Raw genomic sequence first — 20,000 nt, forward strand, 5'->3', positions numbered from 1 at the left:
GATTTAATGGGTTGGTATTGCAAGCTTTTATTTGACCAACAAGTTGTTCAATGTTCATGGATTTGATGCATAATAATGTTTTGATGGCTTCTGCACAAGCTGAAATTAAACTAGGGAATACCAAGGAAGGGTAGGATGGACTGATGAAATCTAATCATATTTCTGATACAATATGGACATCCAAAGTTAAAAATCTTGGGTCTGGGGGACTTCCGGTTATTGCGGCCATGTAGGAAGACGTGTTTTTTGCTACTCCGCTGCTAAGTTTGCAAAAAAAGCTCCCCTGCTCACTTACAGTTCCAAATAGAAGAAGATTTTGAGGTGTGATGCCTAGCTCGGTAAAGTCACAGAAGGGGAAAGGTGGAACGACCAGACAGTCGAGCCTGTTTGACTGTAGTCTTCGTAACGAAGCAACCAAGGCCATGACTACTCAAACTGACAATGAAAATGAACCTGCAGGCAACAAAGCTGACCAAATACTGGCAAAATTAGGCTCAATGGAAACAGGATTTACCTCTAGGCTTGATAGTTTGGCAGCGACTCTACAAGATGTGAAAAAGGAGATTAGTGACTGCAGTGAACGCATGTCTCATGCGGAGGAGCGCATTTCCACCGCGGAGGACGAGCTAATTAGCCTGCAAGCTAAAGTCAATACGCTAAAAACTAAGAACAAAACCATGGAGGATAAACTTATGGATTTAGAAGCCAGATCTCGTTTAAACAACCTACGGCTTGTGAACTTGCCAGAGAGGCTGAAGGCGGGGACATATGTGCCTTCTTAGAGAAATGGATCCCCAGGCGTTGGAGAATGAGGGGCTACAGTCCGCTATTGTTTTGGAAAGAGCACACAGAATTGGACCAAAGAACGACAACGCATCACGCCTGAGGACCGTGATAATGAGGTTTCACAACTATAAGAACAAGCAGGCAATTTTTACGCTCGTGCGGAGAAAAGAGAGGCTTATTACGAAGACCAGCAAGTCCGTTTCTACCCAGATTTGGCTACGGAATTGCCCAGCTGAGGAAGAAGTTCGACCCAGTTTGCGTGAACTACGTAAACTGGGGATTCAGCCATGGAGTTTCTCATCCCGCGACCCTTGTGGTGACTCACGAGGGCAAAACTCATTCTTTTAAAACCCGGCTGAGGCACACGTCTTTCTCAGGAGAATTTAGGAACACTTACATGAAGAAGAGACAGGAACACAAGAAGATAGAGCCTGAAGATAGATAGAATGTGGTATGGGATTTGTTGTAGGTAGGATAATGACCATGACACGCCCATTTTGTTTTTATTTTTATTTTACTTAGTGACTGACACGTAATTATTTTGTACTAAGTTTGAAGCTATATATTTACAAAAGTGTATTATAAAGTATGACTGTATACATCTTTTCAGCAGTGATCATAAGATGTCACAATATTATGAGACAAATTAGGGTGTTAGTGTCATACAACAAGCTGAGTGTTAATTGAAGTGAGCAGGAGTTATAAGTTAATACTTGTTAAAGTGTAGCAGCAGCAGTAGTATTTGGAGTAGGTTAGAGAAGAGAGTGGTTTGACTGATCCTCACAGGTGTGGACCGGTCTTCGTAATAACGGGAGACCAACAGGGGGGGTTATGTTAGTTCAGAGTGTTGGATGTTTGTTCTAACATCCCAATGTGTTATGCCTATAAGCAAGGATAGTTTTACATTGCAAAGCAACCTGGTAAATTTTATTTTTTTCATAAGTTTTGTCTCAAGAAGTGAATCTTAATTTTATTTCATGGAACTGCAGAGGTCTGTAACGTCTTCAAAAGATAAAACAGGTTATGAATAAACTGAAAGAAATGAATGCTAAAATTGTACTGTTGCAAGAAACTCATCTCATTGATGATAGTATAAGGGTGAGAAGGAGGTGGAAGGGCACTGTGTATGCGGCATCGTTTACATCTCAAGCTAGAGGGGTTATGACACTAATTCATGAGTCGGTTCCATTTAAAATAAAAAATATTACTAAAGATAAAAGGGGAAGGTTTCTAATACTTCAAGGTCTTTTGTTATCAGAAATGCTAAATATAACAAATGTTTATGGTCCTAATGTAGATGATAGCAATTTTTATAATGACCTATTTTTTACTCTTTCAACGCTTCCAGGACTTCATATGATAGCCGGGGATTTTAATTGTACATTAAACCCAGAAATGGACAGATCAACTGGGGTTGACAATTCACATAACAACTGTAGGGCTACAATCCATAGGTTTATGAGAGATTTAAATTTATTAGATATATGGAGAGAGAAAACCAAATATTAGAACTTATTCCTGTCATTCGGGTACTTTTAAGACATACTCTAGAATAGATTTCTTTCTGGTCTCTTCAGAATTGCAATCTAAAATTTCTGACTGCTCTTATGACAATATTGTGATCTCAGATCATGCACCATGCTGTTTGGTCTATAAGGATGATAAATTATTAAGAGATCCACCCAGATGGCATTTCCAACATAAATGGTTACAAGATGAAGACTTGGTTAAATATTTAGAAAAACAGATATATGAGTACATTCAAATTAATACTACACAAACTACTGCATGCGTTAAATGGGAAGCTTTCAAGGCTTTCCTGAGAGGACATATCATCAGTTACACAGGTTCTAAATCAAAAAAGGCACAGGAAACTAGATTACATTTGGAAAATAAAATAAGTGCCCTTCAAACGAAAGTAAATAATTCTGAAAATATTAGCAATTCACAATTGGAGAAAGAATTATTATTATTGAGAGCTGAATATGATAAGCATTCTGCTTTTAGAGCTGCCTCAAGTCTTCTACGCTTGAAACAGACATTTTACGAGCAGGGTGATAGGGCTGGCAAATTGTTGGCATGGCAAATAAAACAGCTTGAAACGAAATCGCCAATCACATCAATAATATCAAATGGGCAGACACTGTTGGATCCAATAGAAATTAATAATGCGTTTAAGGACTATTATGAAGAATTGTATAAAGCACAAGCAACAATTAAACTTGACAATATAAACACCTTTTTAAATAAAATAGATATACCCATTATTTCGGAGGAAGATAGAGTTAATTTAAATTCAAAATTTACAATAGAAGAAATTGGACAAGCCATTGACAGCATGAAATCTGGAAAAAGAGCAGGGCCTGATGGCATTCCTATAGATCTGTATAAGAAATTTAAGAATAAACTTTTGGTACCTATATTGGACATATTAGAAGAAATCTTTCAATCGAATATTCTTCCTCCTTCACTGAATATAGCCTTGATTACTCTCTTGCCTAAGCCAGGAAAACCTTTAGATAAATGTGAGAATCTAAGACCCATTAGTCTTTTAAATTCAGATTTGAAAATAATTTCTAAATTATTAGCAAAACGACTACAAAATACTCTCCCTTATGTAATAAATCAAGATCAAAATGGATTCATCGTGGGAAGGCAGGGCTTCCATAATGTACGGAGATTATTAAATATTATTCATTGTAAACAGGATGCGCCAAATACAGCTCTTCTATCATTGGATGCCGAAAAGGCCTTTGATAGGGTCGAATGGCCATACCTTTTCCGGGTATTAGAAAAATTTGGATGTGGTAACAATTTTATCAAATGGGTCAAAATATTATATGACAGCCCCACTGCTGAAATCATCACTAATAGAAATATTTCTCAACCGATAGCAATAAAACGCGGGTGCCGACAAGGCTGCCCGCTCTCATACTTATTATTCACGTTAGCAATAGAACCATTTGCAATTGCAATACGCTCCCATCCCCAACTCAGTGGAATTACAGTAGGACCAACTGAGCATAGGATTTCTCTGTTCGCAGATGATGTGATCTTATTTATTTCGAATCTAAACACATCAATACAGATCATTCTTGAAGTCATCCAGTTATTTAGTGAAATTTCAGGTTACAAACTCAATAAAACTAAGTCTTCTATTTTACTGTTAAATAAACATGAAAGAGCAAACCCAATCCCAGATGTTATACAGTTTAATGTTGTGACACAATTTGAGGAAAATTACAATCTTTTAATAACAGGAATACAAAATTCAGTTGATAGATGGATGCCGCTGCCAGTATCTATAATTGGGAGAATTAAGATTTTAAAAATGAACATTCTTCCAAAGCTACTATATCTGTTTCAGAATATTCCCCTCCCACCCCCTCTTGATTTTTTCTCACAAATGAAAAAAATGTTTATACGTTTTCTTTGGAATAATAAAAGGGCAAGACTTTGTTTGTCTTTAATCTACTTGCCTTATGAACGTGGAGGTTTGAAATGTCCTAATTTCAAGCTGTACTATTGGGCTGCGCAACTAAGGTCTATTATGTTTTATTATACTAATCATTCACCACATTGGATAGAAATGGGATCACAAGGATTGAACATACCTCTTCCCTCATATATATACTCAAATACAACAAAAAAACTATTAAGAGAAATTAAAAACCCAATTCTTAAAAACATGATAAAAGTATGGAGTGATGTGAAGAGACTTTTAAAAGATCCACACTGTCTGTCTCAATTTAGTCCATTATGGGGCAACCAATCTTTTCCACCAGGCAGAGCAGACGCAACATTTAAGTTATGGAACACCAAGGGACTGAAAATGGTTCGAAATGTGTATTTGCCAAAATCTGACATACTAATGACCTTTCAAGAATTACAAGATACATTTAACTTAGATAAAAAACATTTCTTTAAATATCTCCAACTCAGGAGTTTTATAGGAGCAAGTCAAAACAATGTATTAACTGAAACCCACTACTTCAGACTTGGAAGAAATGTTGTTAAAGATAGTCAAAAGAAAGGCATTATTTCTCAGTTCTATAATCTGATTATGTCCTACGTTCCTGAAAGTTCTCATGATAGATTTAGAGCTTGGAAAGAGGATTTGTCATTGCAACTTTCAGAGGAAGACTGGCAGGATGCATGTACTTTAGCCCACACAACATCAATAAATACTCGTCTTAAAGTTATTCAATTTAAATGGTTAATGCTGAACATATGTGACACCAGTGGAACTCTGTCGATATAATGGAAACATTCCTGATGTGTGTTCAAAGTGTAACCAATGTAAAGGAACACTGGTTCACTGTATGTGGCATTGTACAAAAATTACACTCTTTTGGGAAGAAATAAGAGCATTATTCAAAATATTATTCCAAACAAATAATATTAGAACCAAAATTGTTTCTTTTGGGCTTATATCCAGAGAAGCATAACTATACTAAAAATGAACGTACATTTATAGATCTTAGTCTGCTTAATGCCAAAAGATGTATAGCTTTATTTTGGAAAAAACATGTAGACCAAGAGGCACTTTCTGGTTACGACAGATGCTGTCTGCTCTGCCACTAGAGAGGATTACATATGTGCTAAAAGGCAAACAAGAACTATTTGAGAATATCTGGAATACTTTTATTGAATATGCCAAAGATTTGGATTTAACAGATGACAATGACTGAGATGTGTGGACACTGCAGTTCACTTCTGGACAATAATTTGTATCACCTGATTTGTACAACTCATTTATTTTATTTTATATCTTTTATTTTAAAGAAAAGTGATGAATATTTGTAGACTGTTGCACTGTACAGTGATGGCTTTCTGATAGGCATTGTGGTTGTTTGTCTTGTGTTTGTGTATGCACAAAACTTAATAAATATATTCTGGCAAAAAAAAAAAAATCTTGGGTCTGTGACTTATTCATCAAATAAGCAGTAGGGTGCATCTTAGGCAATGATGTATTTGCAGAACAAGAACCATGGCCAAAGATATTTATCCAAGCTCTTTATTGTTTCTTCTACATGATCAAATGCCAACCCCAATGAAATGCCCAGAGACCAATCCTTTTTAAAATCTGACTACATAAATCCACATTCAGAAATAAAAACATATTTGGGATGATACTTAAAAACAACTTTCAATGTGTCACTGAAACATTGTTCAATGGAAAGGAGGAGGCGAGAACCGGCTTGGCAATATAAATTATATTTTAATAATAAACAGAAGACACAAACACACACACATGACGGACATGTCCGTAAATGATCTCTCTCTCCCACACAATCCTCAGTAGTTGGCCTTTATCCCTCTCAGAGGCTTAATTAGCCAGATAAGGGACCGCGTGTGTAGAATCACGACCCAGCCCCGCCCTCCGGGCGGATCGGAGGCAGTCCTCCAGCCCCTGGCAGACGGAACGCCCTGCCACGTTCTTGGGGAACAGAAGGGGTCTTTCCCGCCCCTGGCAGTGGTTCTCCCGCTCCAGGCGGTCAGCAGCGAGCCCCTTCCCGCTCGCGGTCGGTGGTCTCAGACCCTGGCAGCGGCCCTGACCGCTCCAGGCGGTCGGTTAGGAGCCCCTTCTCCCCTCGCAGTCAGCGGCCGTCCTCTGCTTCCAGGCGGCCAGGCTCCTCGTCCCCCGGCAGATGGCCGCGGGTTCTCCGTTGGGGTGGATGGTATTGGCGAGAACTCTACTACGGCGTATCCCTCCTCCTTCCTGGGTTTCGGCACCAGTGTAACGTTATTCAATGGACAGGAGGAGGCGAGAACCAGCTTGGCAATATAAATTACATTTTAATAATAAACTTAAACAGAAGACACAAACACACACATGACGGACATGTCCGTAAACGATCTCTCTCTCCCGCACAATCCTCCGCAGTCGGCCTTTATCCCTCTCGGAGGCTTGATTAGCCTGATAAGGCACCAGGTGTGTAGAATCACGACCCGGCCCCGCCCTCCCACATTCCTCCCTGCCACAGTCACATAAACCATTCAAATTCAATACTCAAGATAGGTTTTGTCTTTTAAAGAGAAATATGCATGAGAGTTGGAATGCAGACCTGATTTCAAACTACTTGCATGTAAGTAAATATAAGCACTTGTGTAATTAAACAAAAAGAAAATAGTTGATCTCAGTAATTCTTTTGCATGATTTGGCAAAATGTTCTTTGTGTAAAGACATGGGGTTCGTTATGGATTAATAAGAACAAACATTCCCAGATGCTTTTTTTATGATGCAGTATGTTTGAGCCTGGAATTGTTTTCAAATCCGTCCAAGCCTAAAAATGATTCATGTTTCACATGGGGGCACATCTGTACACAGTTAAGAGTTTTACTCCATTCTATAAATGCATCAAATTATGCATCATATATTAATCCTTGTGTAACATCCTACAATGGCACTCAAGCTTCTTTCAGTGATCAATGGTAAATGAGGGTATTTTGTTTCCTTTGAAGACATGTTGGAAGCACACGCACATCTCAAGGAATCTGAGGAAAACCTCATTCCACTTTGCAACTATAAAGATTAATGCAAATTATGATCAATCAAAACAGACTGTTGTGGTTCCACTTTCTGATTCCAACAGTCATTTTAGTGTAGGAGAAAAATGCCAGAAAAACACGATGGATTACTTTAAAGGGGTATAAGGGAAAGGAGGAGGCGAGAACTAGCTTGACAATATAAACAACATTTAATTAAATAAAAAGACACAAACACAAACACACACGGGGCAGCTGCCAGTAAACGGTCTCTCTCTCCCGCACCACCATCCGCAGTCGGCCTTTATCCCTCTCGGAGGCTTGATTAGCCTGATAAGGGGCCGGGTGTGTAAAATCACAAACTGCCCTCTGTCCTGTCACAACTACAAACAGCATTTGTGATGATATGCTGCTGAGTGCGATAAAACGTTCAGATCAGCTTGACGTCTTGTCAGTTCTTCAGTAAAAGAAGCTCATTGGTCACTTGAATATAACACAAGAGCCCGCCTCAGCGACAGAACAAGTTTGTTCAAGCAAGCCTGACGTGCTTTTACAGTTTGAAGCCATTAACTTTGCAGGGAGTCCCGACAGTCAAGGGATTATAAATCCTAAAAACCTTGTGGCAGGGTGAGCAAGAGACAGACACGGTGGCCGTTGTGTCAAGCCTCGGAGAGGCATTTATTGAAAATAATAACATAAAATGTTTCAAAATGGGGAAAATAGTGTCCAAGTGGGGAAAGTGTCCAAAATAAAGAGCAATCTGGCACAATAAGGTGTGCCTCATTCCCCCGCTGCCCAAACTTGGCATATTTATAATGCGTCTCTTATCTTCTCCTGCCAAACCTGAGCCTGAATGAAAGACGACCCTCAGAGGTGGAGCGACGATGACGAATGGGAGGCTTGTGGCGGAACGACCCTTTAACGACCATAAAACTATGATATAAATAACTTTACAGCTCAAATAATACAGTTTTAAGATTTAACAGAAGAATAAATGTAAGTGCTTTTATAAAATGATCACAATTCTGCCTTCAAACCCTCCAAAACTTGGCCAAATTCCCTTCAGTTGGAAGTTGCTCAATGTAATCTTGATTTTTGCTTATAAATTTGTAATAGTGAGGTTGCTTTCAAATAACAGCAAACCTGCAGATTTGGTTAGGCACGGACTCCTTTATTATTGACACATTCTCCTATTTCCAAGCCCTCCACAAAATAATACAAAAATAAATCAAAATAATGTCACAATAAATACATCCAGTGAATACATTTTTCAGTGCATCATCAATAAAATCAATTAAAAACATAAAAACAAATGCTGCATGTACTTACATACTTGTGAGTTGCCTTGAACTGTATTTTGGTTATTCAACATTTAGCATTATTTAGTAAAAAAATAAAATAACTGTTCTTACAGTCTTATCGATTTAAAAGATCAAGATGAAATTCTTATGAAACACTACAATCAACTAAAACTTTAAAAAAACACATTGAAACTTAAATCAGTAAAGATTTTTACATAAAGTTTTGGAAACCAGAAGTACAAGATTACACTTGAATCTCAGCGTCCTCTAACATGTCTCTTGGCAGTGTTGCCACTTTTGTGTAGCGTCCCAACCCTGTTTCAGAGACCACTGGAGAGGTATTGGGTGTCCTCATAGTAAGTAGTGAGAGAGATGGGGAGAAACTGGGGGTAATTGCAGAATGGGTCAAACCTGTGTTTTTAGTGTGAGGCGAGTATGCGTTTTTGGGGTATGTGGGACATCTAACCAGGGCTGGCTTTCTTTGGGGATTCCTGGGAGGGACAACACGTATTCCTGGCTGTGCAACTGCTGTGATAAGAGGTGGTGAGTACAGGAGGCTATGAGACTCTCCCTCCATATCTCTGGCCCTAATCTCTTCGTCAGGAAGCATGCCAATGTCTGTAAAAACAGAGGACAAAGATTGGAAGCGTGGCTGCCAGTTGAGTAAGAAGTCCAAACCATAGCTACCATTAAGCTGTTCCTCAGAAGAAATGAGATTGCTGAGTGAGCCCTCCACTGAACCCTGCCCATCATGCATGGACATGCACCTTTTCATGACCTCCTCCACTTCCCTCATATTGACCACTCGAGGTAGCATTCCCTCACCTCCACCTTCTTCCTTGAAATTGTGTAGACTTTCAGTGCTGGCCATGTCCACTATTTGGACTATGCCTAGATTGGCACTAGAAGGTGGATCTTCATCTGCCGAATAACAGGAGTGACAGGAAATAGGGATCCCTGAGTCCGAGACACTTGATGCCTGTTGTGTTGTGATAGAGCAGAGCTTCTTAAAACTTGGAAGCTTGTTGATGTTGATGATCTCTTGGTCCTCAGCAGTCTCATCCACAGCAGATCCTCTTCCACTTGAGTCTGAGTTTCTCAAAGGATTTGGAATACCCCTTTTTGCCCTAATGTCCAATGGTGCTTGTATATCTTGGAGGTTAATACTGCTGTGTAGAGTGCCACCTGTTCTTCCCAAAGTGTCAGTCTCATGGTTGAGGTTATCAGCTAAGGAGGCTGCCTTCTTCAGGGAAATTTCTTTGGACTTGTACCTTAAAACAAGGACAATGAAGCTTATCAAAAGTAGGAGGAACACTATTAATGACACACTAAGACTGGCGGTCTTTACACTGAGTGAAACACTTGTCAGAGCCTTTGCTGAATTGGATATGTTCACAACTACATGGCAGGTTGATGACCTGGAGTCCAATTTTGTGCTGCTTGCCCGAACCATTAGGTCCTCCATTGGCTCTTTTGGGATGGGGCTTCTTCTCTGATACACTGGGCTTGAAATATAGATGCTGCCAGTTGTTTTGTTGACATTGAGGAATGTGGATGAGCCGACTAAAGAGTACTCCACTAAGCCATCCAGACCCCCATCATGATCCATAGCCATCACATGACCAATGCTTTGGCCAATCTTGGCATTGTTTGGTAGAGAAAAATGGTACACATTCTGGGTAAAAATGGGGCTGAACTCATCAATTCCTTCAATTTCAATCTGTACTCTCAAGGTTGCCACTTGATCACCTTTGTCACGTGCCTCAACCACAAAGCAGAATGTGCTCTCTCTTTCAAAGTCAAACATCTGTTTTGTATGGATGTCTCCAGTAAGAGAATCAATGGCAAAGGCTTCTTTTTTGTCTGGATTGCTACTGTCATAATCCATGAAACAGGGGGTTACAATTGAATAAGTAAGTAGTCCAAAGCTTCCTCCATCTTCGTCAACAGCATGTACAGTGCACACAGGGGTAAAAGCTGGCAGATTTTCAGCCACTGAGCAGTTGATAGTAGGGAACATGAAGAAAGGGGGATTGTCATTCTCATCCAGTACTAATAAGTAAACAACTGCAAAAGATACCTTTCTGTCACTTGGACCACCACAATCTGATGCTTGAATTGTTAAAGTAAATTTGGTATCTTCTTCGTAGTCCAGTGTCCCATTAACCTCAAGGACACCTGTTACAGGGTCTAGTTTAATCAGGCCTCTGCTAGTATCTGAGATGATGCTGTATCTTACTGTCCCATTAGCCCCTAGATCGAGATCACGGGCAGAGACATGGATAAGGGTAGTACCTAGGAGGATGTTCTCCCTTACCTGTGCATGGTACTCTGGACTACTGAAAACAGGCGCATGGTCATTAATATCAAGCACTCTGATTGAAACCACAGTTGAGCTGTTTAGGGGAGGCTTTCCCCTGTCTGTTACAGTAACCGTTAATGAGTAAGTGTCTGAGGTCTCTCGATCCAGTGTATCACAGACAACTATTTGTCCAGCAGTTTGTCTGTGGGCTTCAGTTGGAATACTAACAACATCCAGGCAGAAGCGCCTCTCGTCATTTCCACCCACAATAGCATACTCCAAATGGGTGTTTTCATTTGAGTAGTCCTTATCTTCTGCTGATAGAGTGAGTAGAAGACTTCCGACTGATACATCCTCAGGAACACTCACCTGGTATGAGTTCTGTGTGAAACAAGGGGCGTGATCATTAGAGTCCACCACCTCAATGTCCACAGAAGTGACACTAAAAAGGGTTGGGTCACCACTGTCATGTGCCTCCACCAAGAGCCGGAGTGTGTTTCCATTTGCAACAAACCTCAAAGGCATGTTGGTGAACACTGAACCTGCAGGCAGAGGAGGATTCAATTGAAATAGAACTAATGCAACAAAAAAACATGATTTATGTAAATGAACAATCAATCAAACAATCCATTTACCATTCTCTGCATCAATGTAAAACCCTCTCAATGGTGAAGAAAGAAGCCTATAAAGAATTTCGCCATTTTGCCCAGAGTCTCTATCGGTTGCTGATACAGCCACAACATACGAGTCTGCAGATGTCCACTCTGGTAACACAACCTGGATGTGTGCGGCAAAAGATAGTGACATGAATGAATGAATGTATATTTTCCAAATTAATACATTTCAATATTGATTTCATACCTGGTATGACTCCTGAGAGAAGACTGGGGGGTTATCGTTGACATCCAACACCTGGACTGAGAGATCGGCCTCTGTTTGATGGACCGAGTCTGATGCTTCCACTCTCAATGTATAGACAGATTGATCCTCATAGTCTAGGATTTTAGTTGTGGTAATTACTCCTGAGTATCGGTCAATTGCAAACATACTGCTTGTCTCATCCTTCTCTATAAATCTGAATGTAGCTGCAGGACTAAGGTCTACGTCATTTGCAATCACTTGGGCGACAATGTAGCCAACAGGAAGATCTGAGGAAGAAAGGATTACTCTGAGTGTGCCTTTAACATTTTCACATTTTTAAATATATATGTCGGAAATGATAGTGTGATTATCTCAACTGAAAGAAGAACTTGAGATTACATCCGTTATATGCCGAAGAGAATTTGTCAAAAAAGTTTGGAATGATGTTCAGATTTTGCTCTTATGGAAAGAAATTGTTACTTTTATTCACCAAGGTGGCATTCAGCTGATCACAATGTATCGTCAGAACATTAATAACGTGAAAAATTACTATTACAATTTGAAAAAAAATGTCTTAAACTACTTCAAAGAGTTCTCGTCATAAAATCCTTCATGTGCAGCGATGACAGCTTTGCAGATCTTGTTATTCCAGCGGTCAGTTTGTCCAGATACTCAGGTGACCTTTCACCCCACACTTCCTGTAGCACTTGACCTTTCACCCCATACTTCCTGTAGCACTTGCTATAGATGTGACGGGCGCTTCTCACGCTCCTTACAGTCTATCTGATCCCACAAAAGCTCAATGGGGTTAAGATCCGTAACACTCTTTTCCAATTATCTGTTGTCCAATGTCTGTTTCTTTGCCCACTTTAACCTTTTCTTTCTGTTTCTCTGTTTCAAAAGTGGCTTTTTCTTTGCAGTTCTTCCCATAAGAGTCTTCTGTTTACTGTTGTACATGAAACTGGTGTTGAGCGGGTAGAATTCAATGAAGCTGTCAGCGGAGGACATGTGAGGCGTCTATTACTCGAACTAGAGACTCTGATGTACTTATCCTCTTGTTTAGTTGCACATCTCCCACATCTCTTTCTGTCCTTGTTAGAGACAGTTGTCTTTGTCTTTGAAGACTGTAGTTACACCTTTGTGATGAAATCTGCAGAATTTGGGCAATTTCAAGCATTTTATAGCCTTCAATCCTCAAAACAATGATTGACTGATGAGTTTCTAGAGAAATCTGTTTGTTTTTTGCCATTTCTGACCTAATATTGACCTGAAGACATGCCAGTCTATTGCATACTGTGGCAACTCATAAACAAACACAAAGACAATGTTCAGCTTCATTTAATGAACCAAATATCTTTCAGCTGTGTTTGATATAATGGCAAGTGATTTTCTTGTATCAAATGATCAAATTATCATGATTACTCAAGGATAAGATGTTGGAGTGATGCTGCGGAATAGATTTGATCAAAAATGAATACAAATTTGTTTAAATAGTGAATAGTGATCAGTAATGTCCTGACTATACATTGTGATCAGTTGAATGCCAAGTACCAATTTCCTCCCGATACAGCGAAATCTGTACATTATTCAAAATGTTTGGCCGCCAGTGTATATATTATTATACATTAGATAATAAAGCTGATTGATATCATAATAGATCTACAGTATATCATTACAATATATTCTATTTAAATATAAAGTGTAAGAATCTCAAAATTAACTGTATTCATTTGAATTAAGCGTATTTTTGCGATTGCCGTGCAGGTGTCTGCATAAGTCTTTGTCTTTACAATGCTCTTAAAGCTGAAGTACCTCCATCAAACGGAATTACAAAAATAAAAAATGTTTTCAAAACAGCTTCCCAGATACACCCCTTGTCTGCTGTTCTTGGAACCCGTCAAATAGTCCCACCCCCAACTCGCGGGATTGGTTGAGTAAGGTTGTTGGGGCGAGTCTAAGTGGGTCACTCAGAACAAACACAGGAATATTTTCAGAGTCAAAGCATTTACAGTTTTCGAGAAAATGAACCTCTGAATGACTTGCTGTTGTCTCTGCATATTAAGATGGGATAGAAGGAAGTATTTTAACACTGTTACATACTTCAGCTTTAAGCACTCGACGATTTTCAAGTACTACTTAAGTTACGATGCTTTGGGGAAACAGCCTGTAACTCTAAAATTATTCGTACATTCATTTCTATGATCTACTTAGGCTTATGATGCTTTTGAAAAACGAGGCTCAGATGTGGCAAATTCTATGCTGGATATGCCCATTCTATGTATGTCGTGTGGCATACAATGAATGTGAAATTACAGGTATTTCTATGAAAGAGTTTTTGTTACATACTCTCTGCTATGGTCACTGGTTCCATGAATGGTATCGTAGGACTATTGTCATTCACATCTACAACTTGGACACGGACAGTGCAGGTGCCTGAGAGGGGAGGACTTCCCATGTCCTTGGCCTGAAGAATTAACCTGTGCTCATAATAATAATAATAATAATAAACAACTCTGTATTGAAAGGTGAAAATGAATAAAAAACACACGTCACCTCTCTCTATTTAACCCTTGTGCGTCAATAAAAAAAAAGGTACTCAGAGGTCCTTAGAGGACAGAAATGTTAAACACTTTTTTTTGGCAGGGGGGGGGTTATCACAGTCTGGGATATGTCAATGATTAGCCACAACATTGATTTTGATGCATTGTTATTTACTGTGCAGTGTCAGATAAAAAAATAATAAACTCAGGAGCTTAGAGGACAAAAAATATCCGCATCAAAAAACTGCCATAAAAATATTATTTATTAATATTATTTTTCACTTTCATTGACCAACATCAGTCCTGATCATAAAGGATTTTAACCCTTTAAATGCCAGATTGTTTACATAATGCCACTGTTGTTTTTTTACATAAACACATTTCTCAATACACACATACAAAACACACTCTGACATCCATAAGAAAAGCTTGTATTTGCTCCACAGGCTAAACATGAGAAAAATGGCGCCATCTGGTGGAAAATATTAAAAAATGTAACTTTTAAATCCAGAGTGAAAGCAGTATATCATAGAATTCATGATTTTATGCTTTAATGGCACTGGGATCAAATATTGCAGTTTTAATGGTTTTAATTGCCCTGAAGGTCCTGAGTGTGACTATTTTGTGTATTATAGATGTATTATAGGAACTGAGGTTGAAATATCAAAATACACACCTTTGGCCAAATTTATGCCGTTGGCATTAACCCAGCCAAAATGATCGAAAAGACAAAAATGTCCCGAAGGTCGCACAAGGGTTAAAGACCAGCTTTATTTTATATCTTTACAGTGCTGGAGGATCAAATGAAAAGGAACTGATGTTTAGAGGATTTCCAATAGACCATTTCTTATAACATTCTTTCAGAGTACAAGAAGCTTAGAGGGTGTCTTACTTGTAGGATGAGACAATTTCTCTGTCCAGGACAGTGTTGGTGGCAAGAATCCCACGTACAGAGTCGATCACAAATGCATTATTGTCATTTCCATCAACAATGAAGTAACTGATCTGCCCATTTACCCCACTGTCAGAGTCTGTGGCTAACACCTACAAAATTCAGTTGAAATAACATTGTTAAAATGAGGATCCAGACTGAAAGTTAAAATGCATTATAAATTATTATTAAAATGCACAACAAAAAAGTAGTGTTGCGTATGCATTCTAGGGTTTGAAAGTTAGCAATGCATATTAAGGCTAAAGAGTTAGTTCACCCAAAACTGAAAACTGTCTCATTATTTACTCACTCTCATAACATCCCATGTTTGCATGACTTTCCTTTTTCAGCAGAACACATTTGAAGAAAAATAGAAAAATATGTCAGCTCAGTCGGTCCTTATAATGCAAGTGAATGGAGATTTCTCTTTTGAAGCTACAAAAATCACAGACAGTCAGTATAAACGTCATCCATACGACTCCAGCGGTTACATTAATGTCTTCCAAAGCAACACGATTACTTTTGGAGTGAAAAAAGATCAATATTTAAGTACTATTTTCACTCTAAATCAACCATTTTAGGCAATGTCAAAATAAATCTGGATACATTTGAAAAAGCACTAACAATACACTGATGATACACTGACATTTTCAAGCATTTTACAAAGGTTGCTCAACCAACATTAAACATACGAAAATGCTTAAATCCCTAAAACGGCACATATGAAAAATCGCTGTTGCATGTACGGTCAGAAACGCAACTGTCCTTGTGTTTCGTCAATGTACACCAATTCTGAATGTTGTACAAAGTAACATGTGTCTTTAAGAACACTATCAAAGTGAATATCAGTCACAAAAGCACCGCTCAAACACGGGCCGCCATCTTGATTGATTTGGTTGAGTGGATCACATGACTGCGTCACATGACAACAAATACATCATCATTTTCAGATCAGTTTTCCCAGTCCACACTACAACGTGAAGATGGTGTTTTCAAATCTATCCACTTGGAAGAGCATTTTCGAAAAGCTCCAAGTCGTCTAAGTATGGATTTAAGACGAAAACGTAGAGAAAAAGATGAAAATATATTAGTGTGGACGTGACCGTAAGGACCGACTGAGCTGAGATATTTTTCTAGTTTTCTTCAAATGTGTTCTGGTGAAGAAAGAAAGTCAAACACACCTGAGATATCATGAGGGTGAGACAATAATGAGAGAATTTTCAGTTTTGGTGAACTACCCCTTTAATCTGACAAACATGCATGTGATGTGTGAATTTGATTCACAGCTGCCAATTGATTACAAAACTAATATTTGGTCTATTTACGTTAGTTTGTGCATCAGAGTTACATCGAAACTTATTCAAAACATTAATACCATATCAGAGCATGAATACCATTAAATCATGATCTTTACCTGCATGACAAAGGTGTTGTGAATTTGTCCCTCCAATACAGCTGTTCTGTAGTAGCTTTGCTTGAACACTGGAGCATTGTCATTGATGTCAAGTAGATTGATGGTCACCCTGGCATAGGCTGTTTGGTGTCCGTTCTCAGCCAGAACCACAAGGTGAATCTTACGCTCCACCTCAAAATCTAGCAGTCTTTGCTCTATAACGGTGATATCTCCTGTAAGATGGAAATAGCCATTTTATCTCTCTTGTGTCTCTTTGTTATTCCAAAGAGTACTCATTACCACACTGCACTCATGCTGTCTGTGATTGGATATATTTTGTGTGGTGTTGATGGAGAAATCTAACTGATCTAAATGAATGAAGAAAGGAACACAGGAATAGGAACAGCCAAAAGAATGTTAGAAGTCTATAAAGTAACATTAAAGGTGTCATGGCATGAAGAATGACATTTTCATGATCTTTTGACATGTAAGAGTTCATTCTGCCAAATGCATAAATGTAAAAAAAATAAATGTATTGTCATTTTCACTGCAAAAAAGAGCATTTGTCGAAAGCAAGCTGCAACAATGACTCGCTCGCCACTTCCTCCACATTATGATGTCACAATGTTGTAGACATTTGCATCTGAACGCCTCCACAACAACACGTCAACGCCTACTTTGCCTTATCACTTCGGTAGCCCCGCCCAGTAGCGGTGAGCAGTGGAGTATGCAGACAAGGAGAGAGCCAATCAGAACAGTGGGCGTTTACTGTCAAGTCTTAAAGGAGAAGCAGCACCAAAACCGAGCGTTTCTGACAGACGCTCAGACTGAGGGTGGAAAATATTTCGCAAAATGACTGTTATCAGTGCAAAAAAACTGTACTAATATTTTAAGTGAACCTCAAGGAACATATACTGTATATATAGGTATGACACCCTTTAAACATTTTTAAACAGAGGTAAGAGAGAACCTTGATGAAGCATATATATTTCTCACCTGTACTTGGGTTAATACTGAAGGCTTCATTCTCATTGCCACTGAAAATACTGTACTTGATTGTTCCTTCGTCTGATGTCTGGTCATGAGCTACAACATTTGCCACCCAAGAGCCTTGCAAATGAGAAGTGGCACACACAAACACAGTCAGTCCCATTCCCATTCCCATTCCCATTCCCACAGATACTGACCTGATAAGAAACACAGGCCTCTGAAACCCATTCCAAAATGTCAACACTAACTAAATCAATGGCGCAAAGTCAAGAGAAATCTTTATGCTACATCGGCTAGTTAATAAAGTTGCTCAAAACAGACCTGTCTTGGTGTTCTCTAGCACGGTGACTTCATAGTGCTCCTCAGTAAACTGCAATGGCGGCTCCTCTCCATTCAGCTGTACAAGCAGCAGGCAGCTGGAGGTGAGGGGGGGTCTACCCAAATCTGCAGCCCGTACATGGAGCAGCTTTGTCCCAGAGAGATCACCTTTCAGGGGCGCTTTTAACCGTAACGCTCCAGATGACCCATCAATCTGAAACAGCTCATCTTCGTCTACTAGACTATACACTACTGTCCCGTTGTCTCCTTGGTCTGAATCGTGAGCTGTAACTGTGAAGATGGGCCGATGGAAACGTGTGCTCGTGGAAGAGATTGACACCTGCATGGGTTCCTTGATACATGATGGTGGATTGTCATTGATGTCTTCCACCTGTATCGTAACTGTGGCAATTGAGCTACGTGGGCCCTGGCTGCATCCATCAGTAGCCACAGCACGGAAGATGTGCTGGGAGCGAGTTTCACGGTCCAGTGGCTTTGCCAGCCTTATCACACCAGTAGAGCCATCAACATAAAAATTGCCCGAATTTTCCTCCAGCAAGGAGAAGGTGACTACTCCATTGGGCCCCTCATCGGTATCCTGAGCTGTCAGATGTATGACCTCTGAACCAGCAGGAAGCCCCTCGCTGACGGCGGCACGGTAGCTTTTGCGAGTGAAAGTGGGACTGTTGTCGTTTTCGTCTGAGAGGGTGATGTGCAAGAGTGTTGTGGAGCTCAGAGGTGGATGCCCACGGTCAGCTGCGGTGATGAAGAGGGTGTAGTTGGATCGCTCCTCTCTGTCAAGGACTCTAGTGCTGCTGATTTCCCCAGTCACAGCATCGATGCTGAAACACTGATCCGCATCTTCTACAAGTAGCAAACAGTTGAAGTAAACAAAATGTAATACAAATGTCAGTGCATTAATGTAAAAGATGGCAGCGTGGCAGTTCGAAAATATTAGTAACATCACTAAATGATCGGGATGTCTTAAATTAGACCGATAATTACATGTACTTGCCTTGTAAGGAGTACTGAATGGTTCCGTTTAGTCCAATATCAACATCTGAGGCCTGGACTGTGTGAATGACTCCTGGAGGAAGGTTCTCTGGGATTACTATGTGAAAGTCAGGCTGAGAAAATTCTGGAGTGTTGTCGTTATCATCCAGGACAGAGCACAAGACTGTAGCAGTGCTGGAGAGAGACAGAGTTCCTCTGTCCTCTGCTTGAACTGTGAAGCAGCCATTAAACCATGTGATGGTTGATGATGAGGTTATCAGATCATTACACTGATATCATAAGACCAATCAGCAAGTATGTAAAGAGCATGCAATTACAGCTGTGCTAACATGTGTTCTGTGAAACAAATGATCATTCCAACACTGAATCAATCTTCATGTCATTCCAGAGATAAATCTTGTTGTTTTTGTTGATTACCTCTAATTGCTCATCACACTCCACGAGCAAGCAAACACTGACATGTGAAACATCTGAAACTATTTAGCATGCAAATACTCCTATTCCAAAAGAAACAACATACAAATAGAATAATAAGAATAATAGAAAAATATGTCAGCTCAGTCGGTCCTTATAATGCAAGTGAATGGAGATTTCTCTTTTGAAGCTCCAAAAATCATCACAGACACAGTCATATTTAAGTACTTTTTTGGGGGCCTGGGTAGCTCATTGGTAAAGACACTGGCTACCACCCCTGAAGTTCGCTAGGTTCAGCCAGGTCTCCTAAGCAACCAAATTGGCCCGGTTGCTAGGCAGGGTAGAGTCACATGGGGTAACCTCCTCGTGGTCGGTATAATGTGGTTCTCGCTCTCGGTGGTGCTCGTGGTGAGTTGTGCGTGGATGCCGCGGAGAATAGCTTGAAGCCTCCACATGGGCTACGTCTCCATGGCAACATGCTCAACAAGCCATGAGCCACCCGGATTGAGAGGAGTCACTACGCCACCACGAGGACTTGGAGCGCATTGGGAATTGGGCGTTCCAAATTGGGTAAAAAAGGGGAGACCACCCCCAAAAAAGTACTTTTTTAACTCTAAATCATGCTTCTGTTCTACAGCAGTATGCATGTGTGACAGAATTG

General features: G+C 39.8%; 1 protein-coding gene across 1 annotated transcript in view; it reads right to left on the minus strand.

Moving 5' to 3' along the window:
• Positions 1 to 8,214: 8,214 nt before the first annotated feature.
• The window catches only part of dchs2 (dachsous cadherin-related 2), a 37,637-nt gene continuing 25,851 nt past the window's right edge, over positions 8,215 to 20,000 (minus strand). Inside the window, exons 12-20 of the mRNA XM_052137270.1 lie at positions 18,927 to 19,136; positions 17,915 to 18,772; positions 17,600 to 17,713; positions 16,625 to 16,836; positions 15,172 to 15,323; positions 14,086 to 14,216; positions 11,740 to 12,026; positions 11,514 to 11,655; positions 8,215 to 11,420 (exon numbers count right to left, since the gene is read on the minus strand). Coding sequence (XP_051993230.1) covers positions 8,821 to 11,420; positions 11,514 to 11,655; positions 11,740 to 12,026; positions 14,086 to 14,216; positions 15,172 to 15,323; positions 16,625 to 16,836; positions 17,600 to 17,713; positions 17,915 to 18,772; positions 18,927 to 19,136 — 4,706 coding nt within the window. The 3' untranslated portion in view covers positions 8,215 to 8,820. The remainder of the gene's footprint in view (positions 11,421 to 11,513; positions 11,656 to 11,739; positions 12,027 to 14,085; positions 14,217 to 15,171; positions 15,324 to 16,624; positions 16,837 to 17,599; positions 17,714 to 17,914; positions 18,773 to 18,926; positions 19,137 to 20,000) is intronic.

Source organism: Xyrauchen texanus, chromosome 11 (genome assembly GCF_025860055.1).
Source record: "Xyrauchen texanus isolate HMW12.3.18 chromosome 11, RBS_HiC_50CHRs, whole genome shotgun sequence".
In the NCBI taxonomy this organism is placed as follows: domain Eukaryota; kingdom Metazoa; phylum Chordata; class Actinopteri; order Cypriniformes; family Catostomidae; genus Xyrauchen; species Xyrauchen texanus.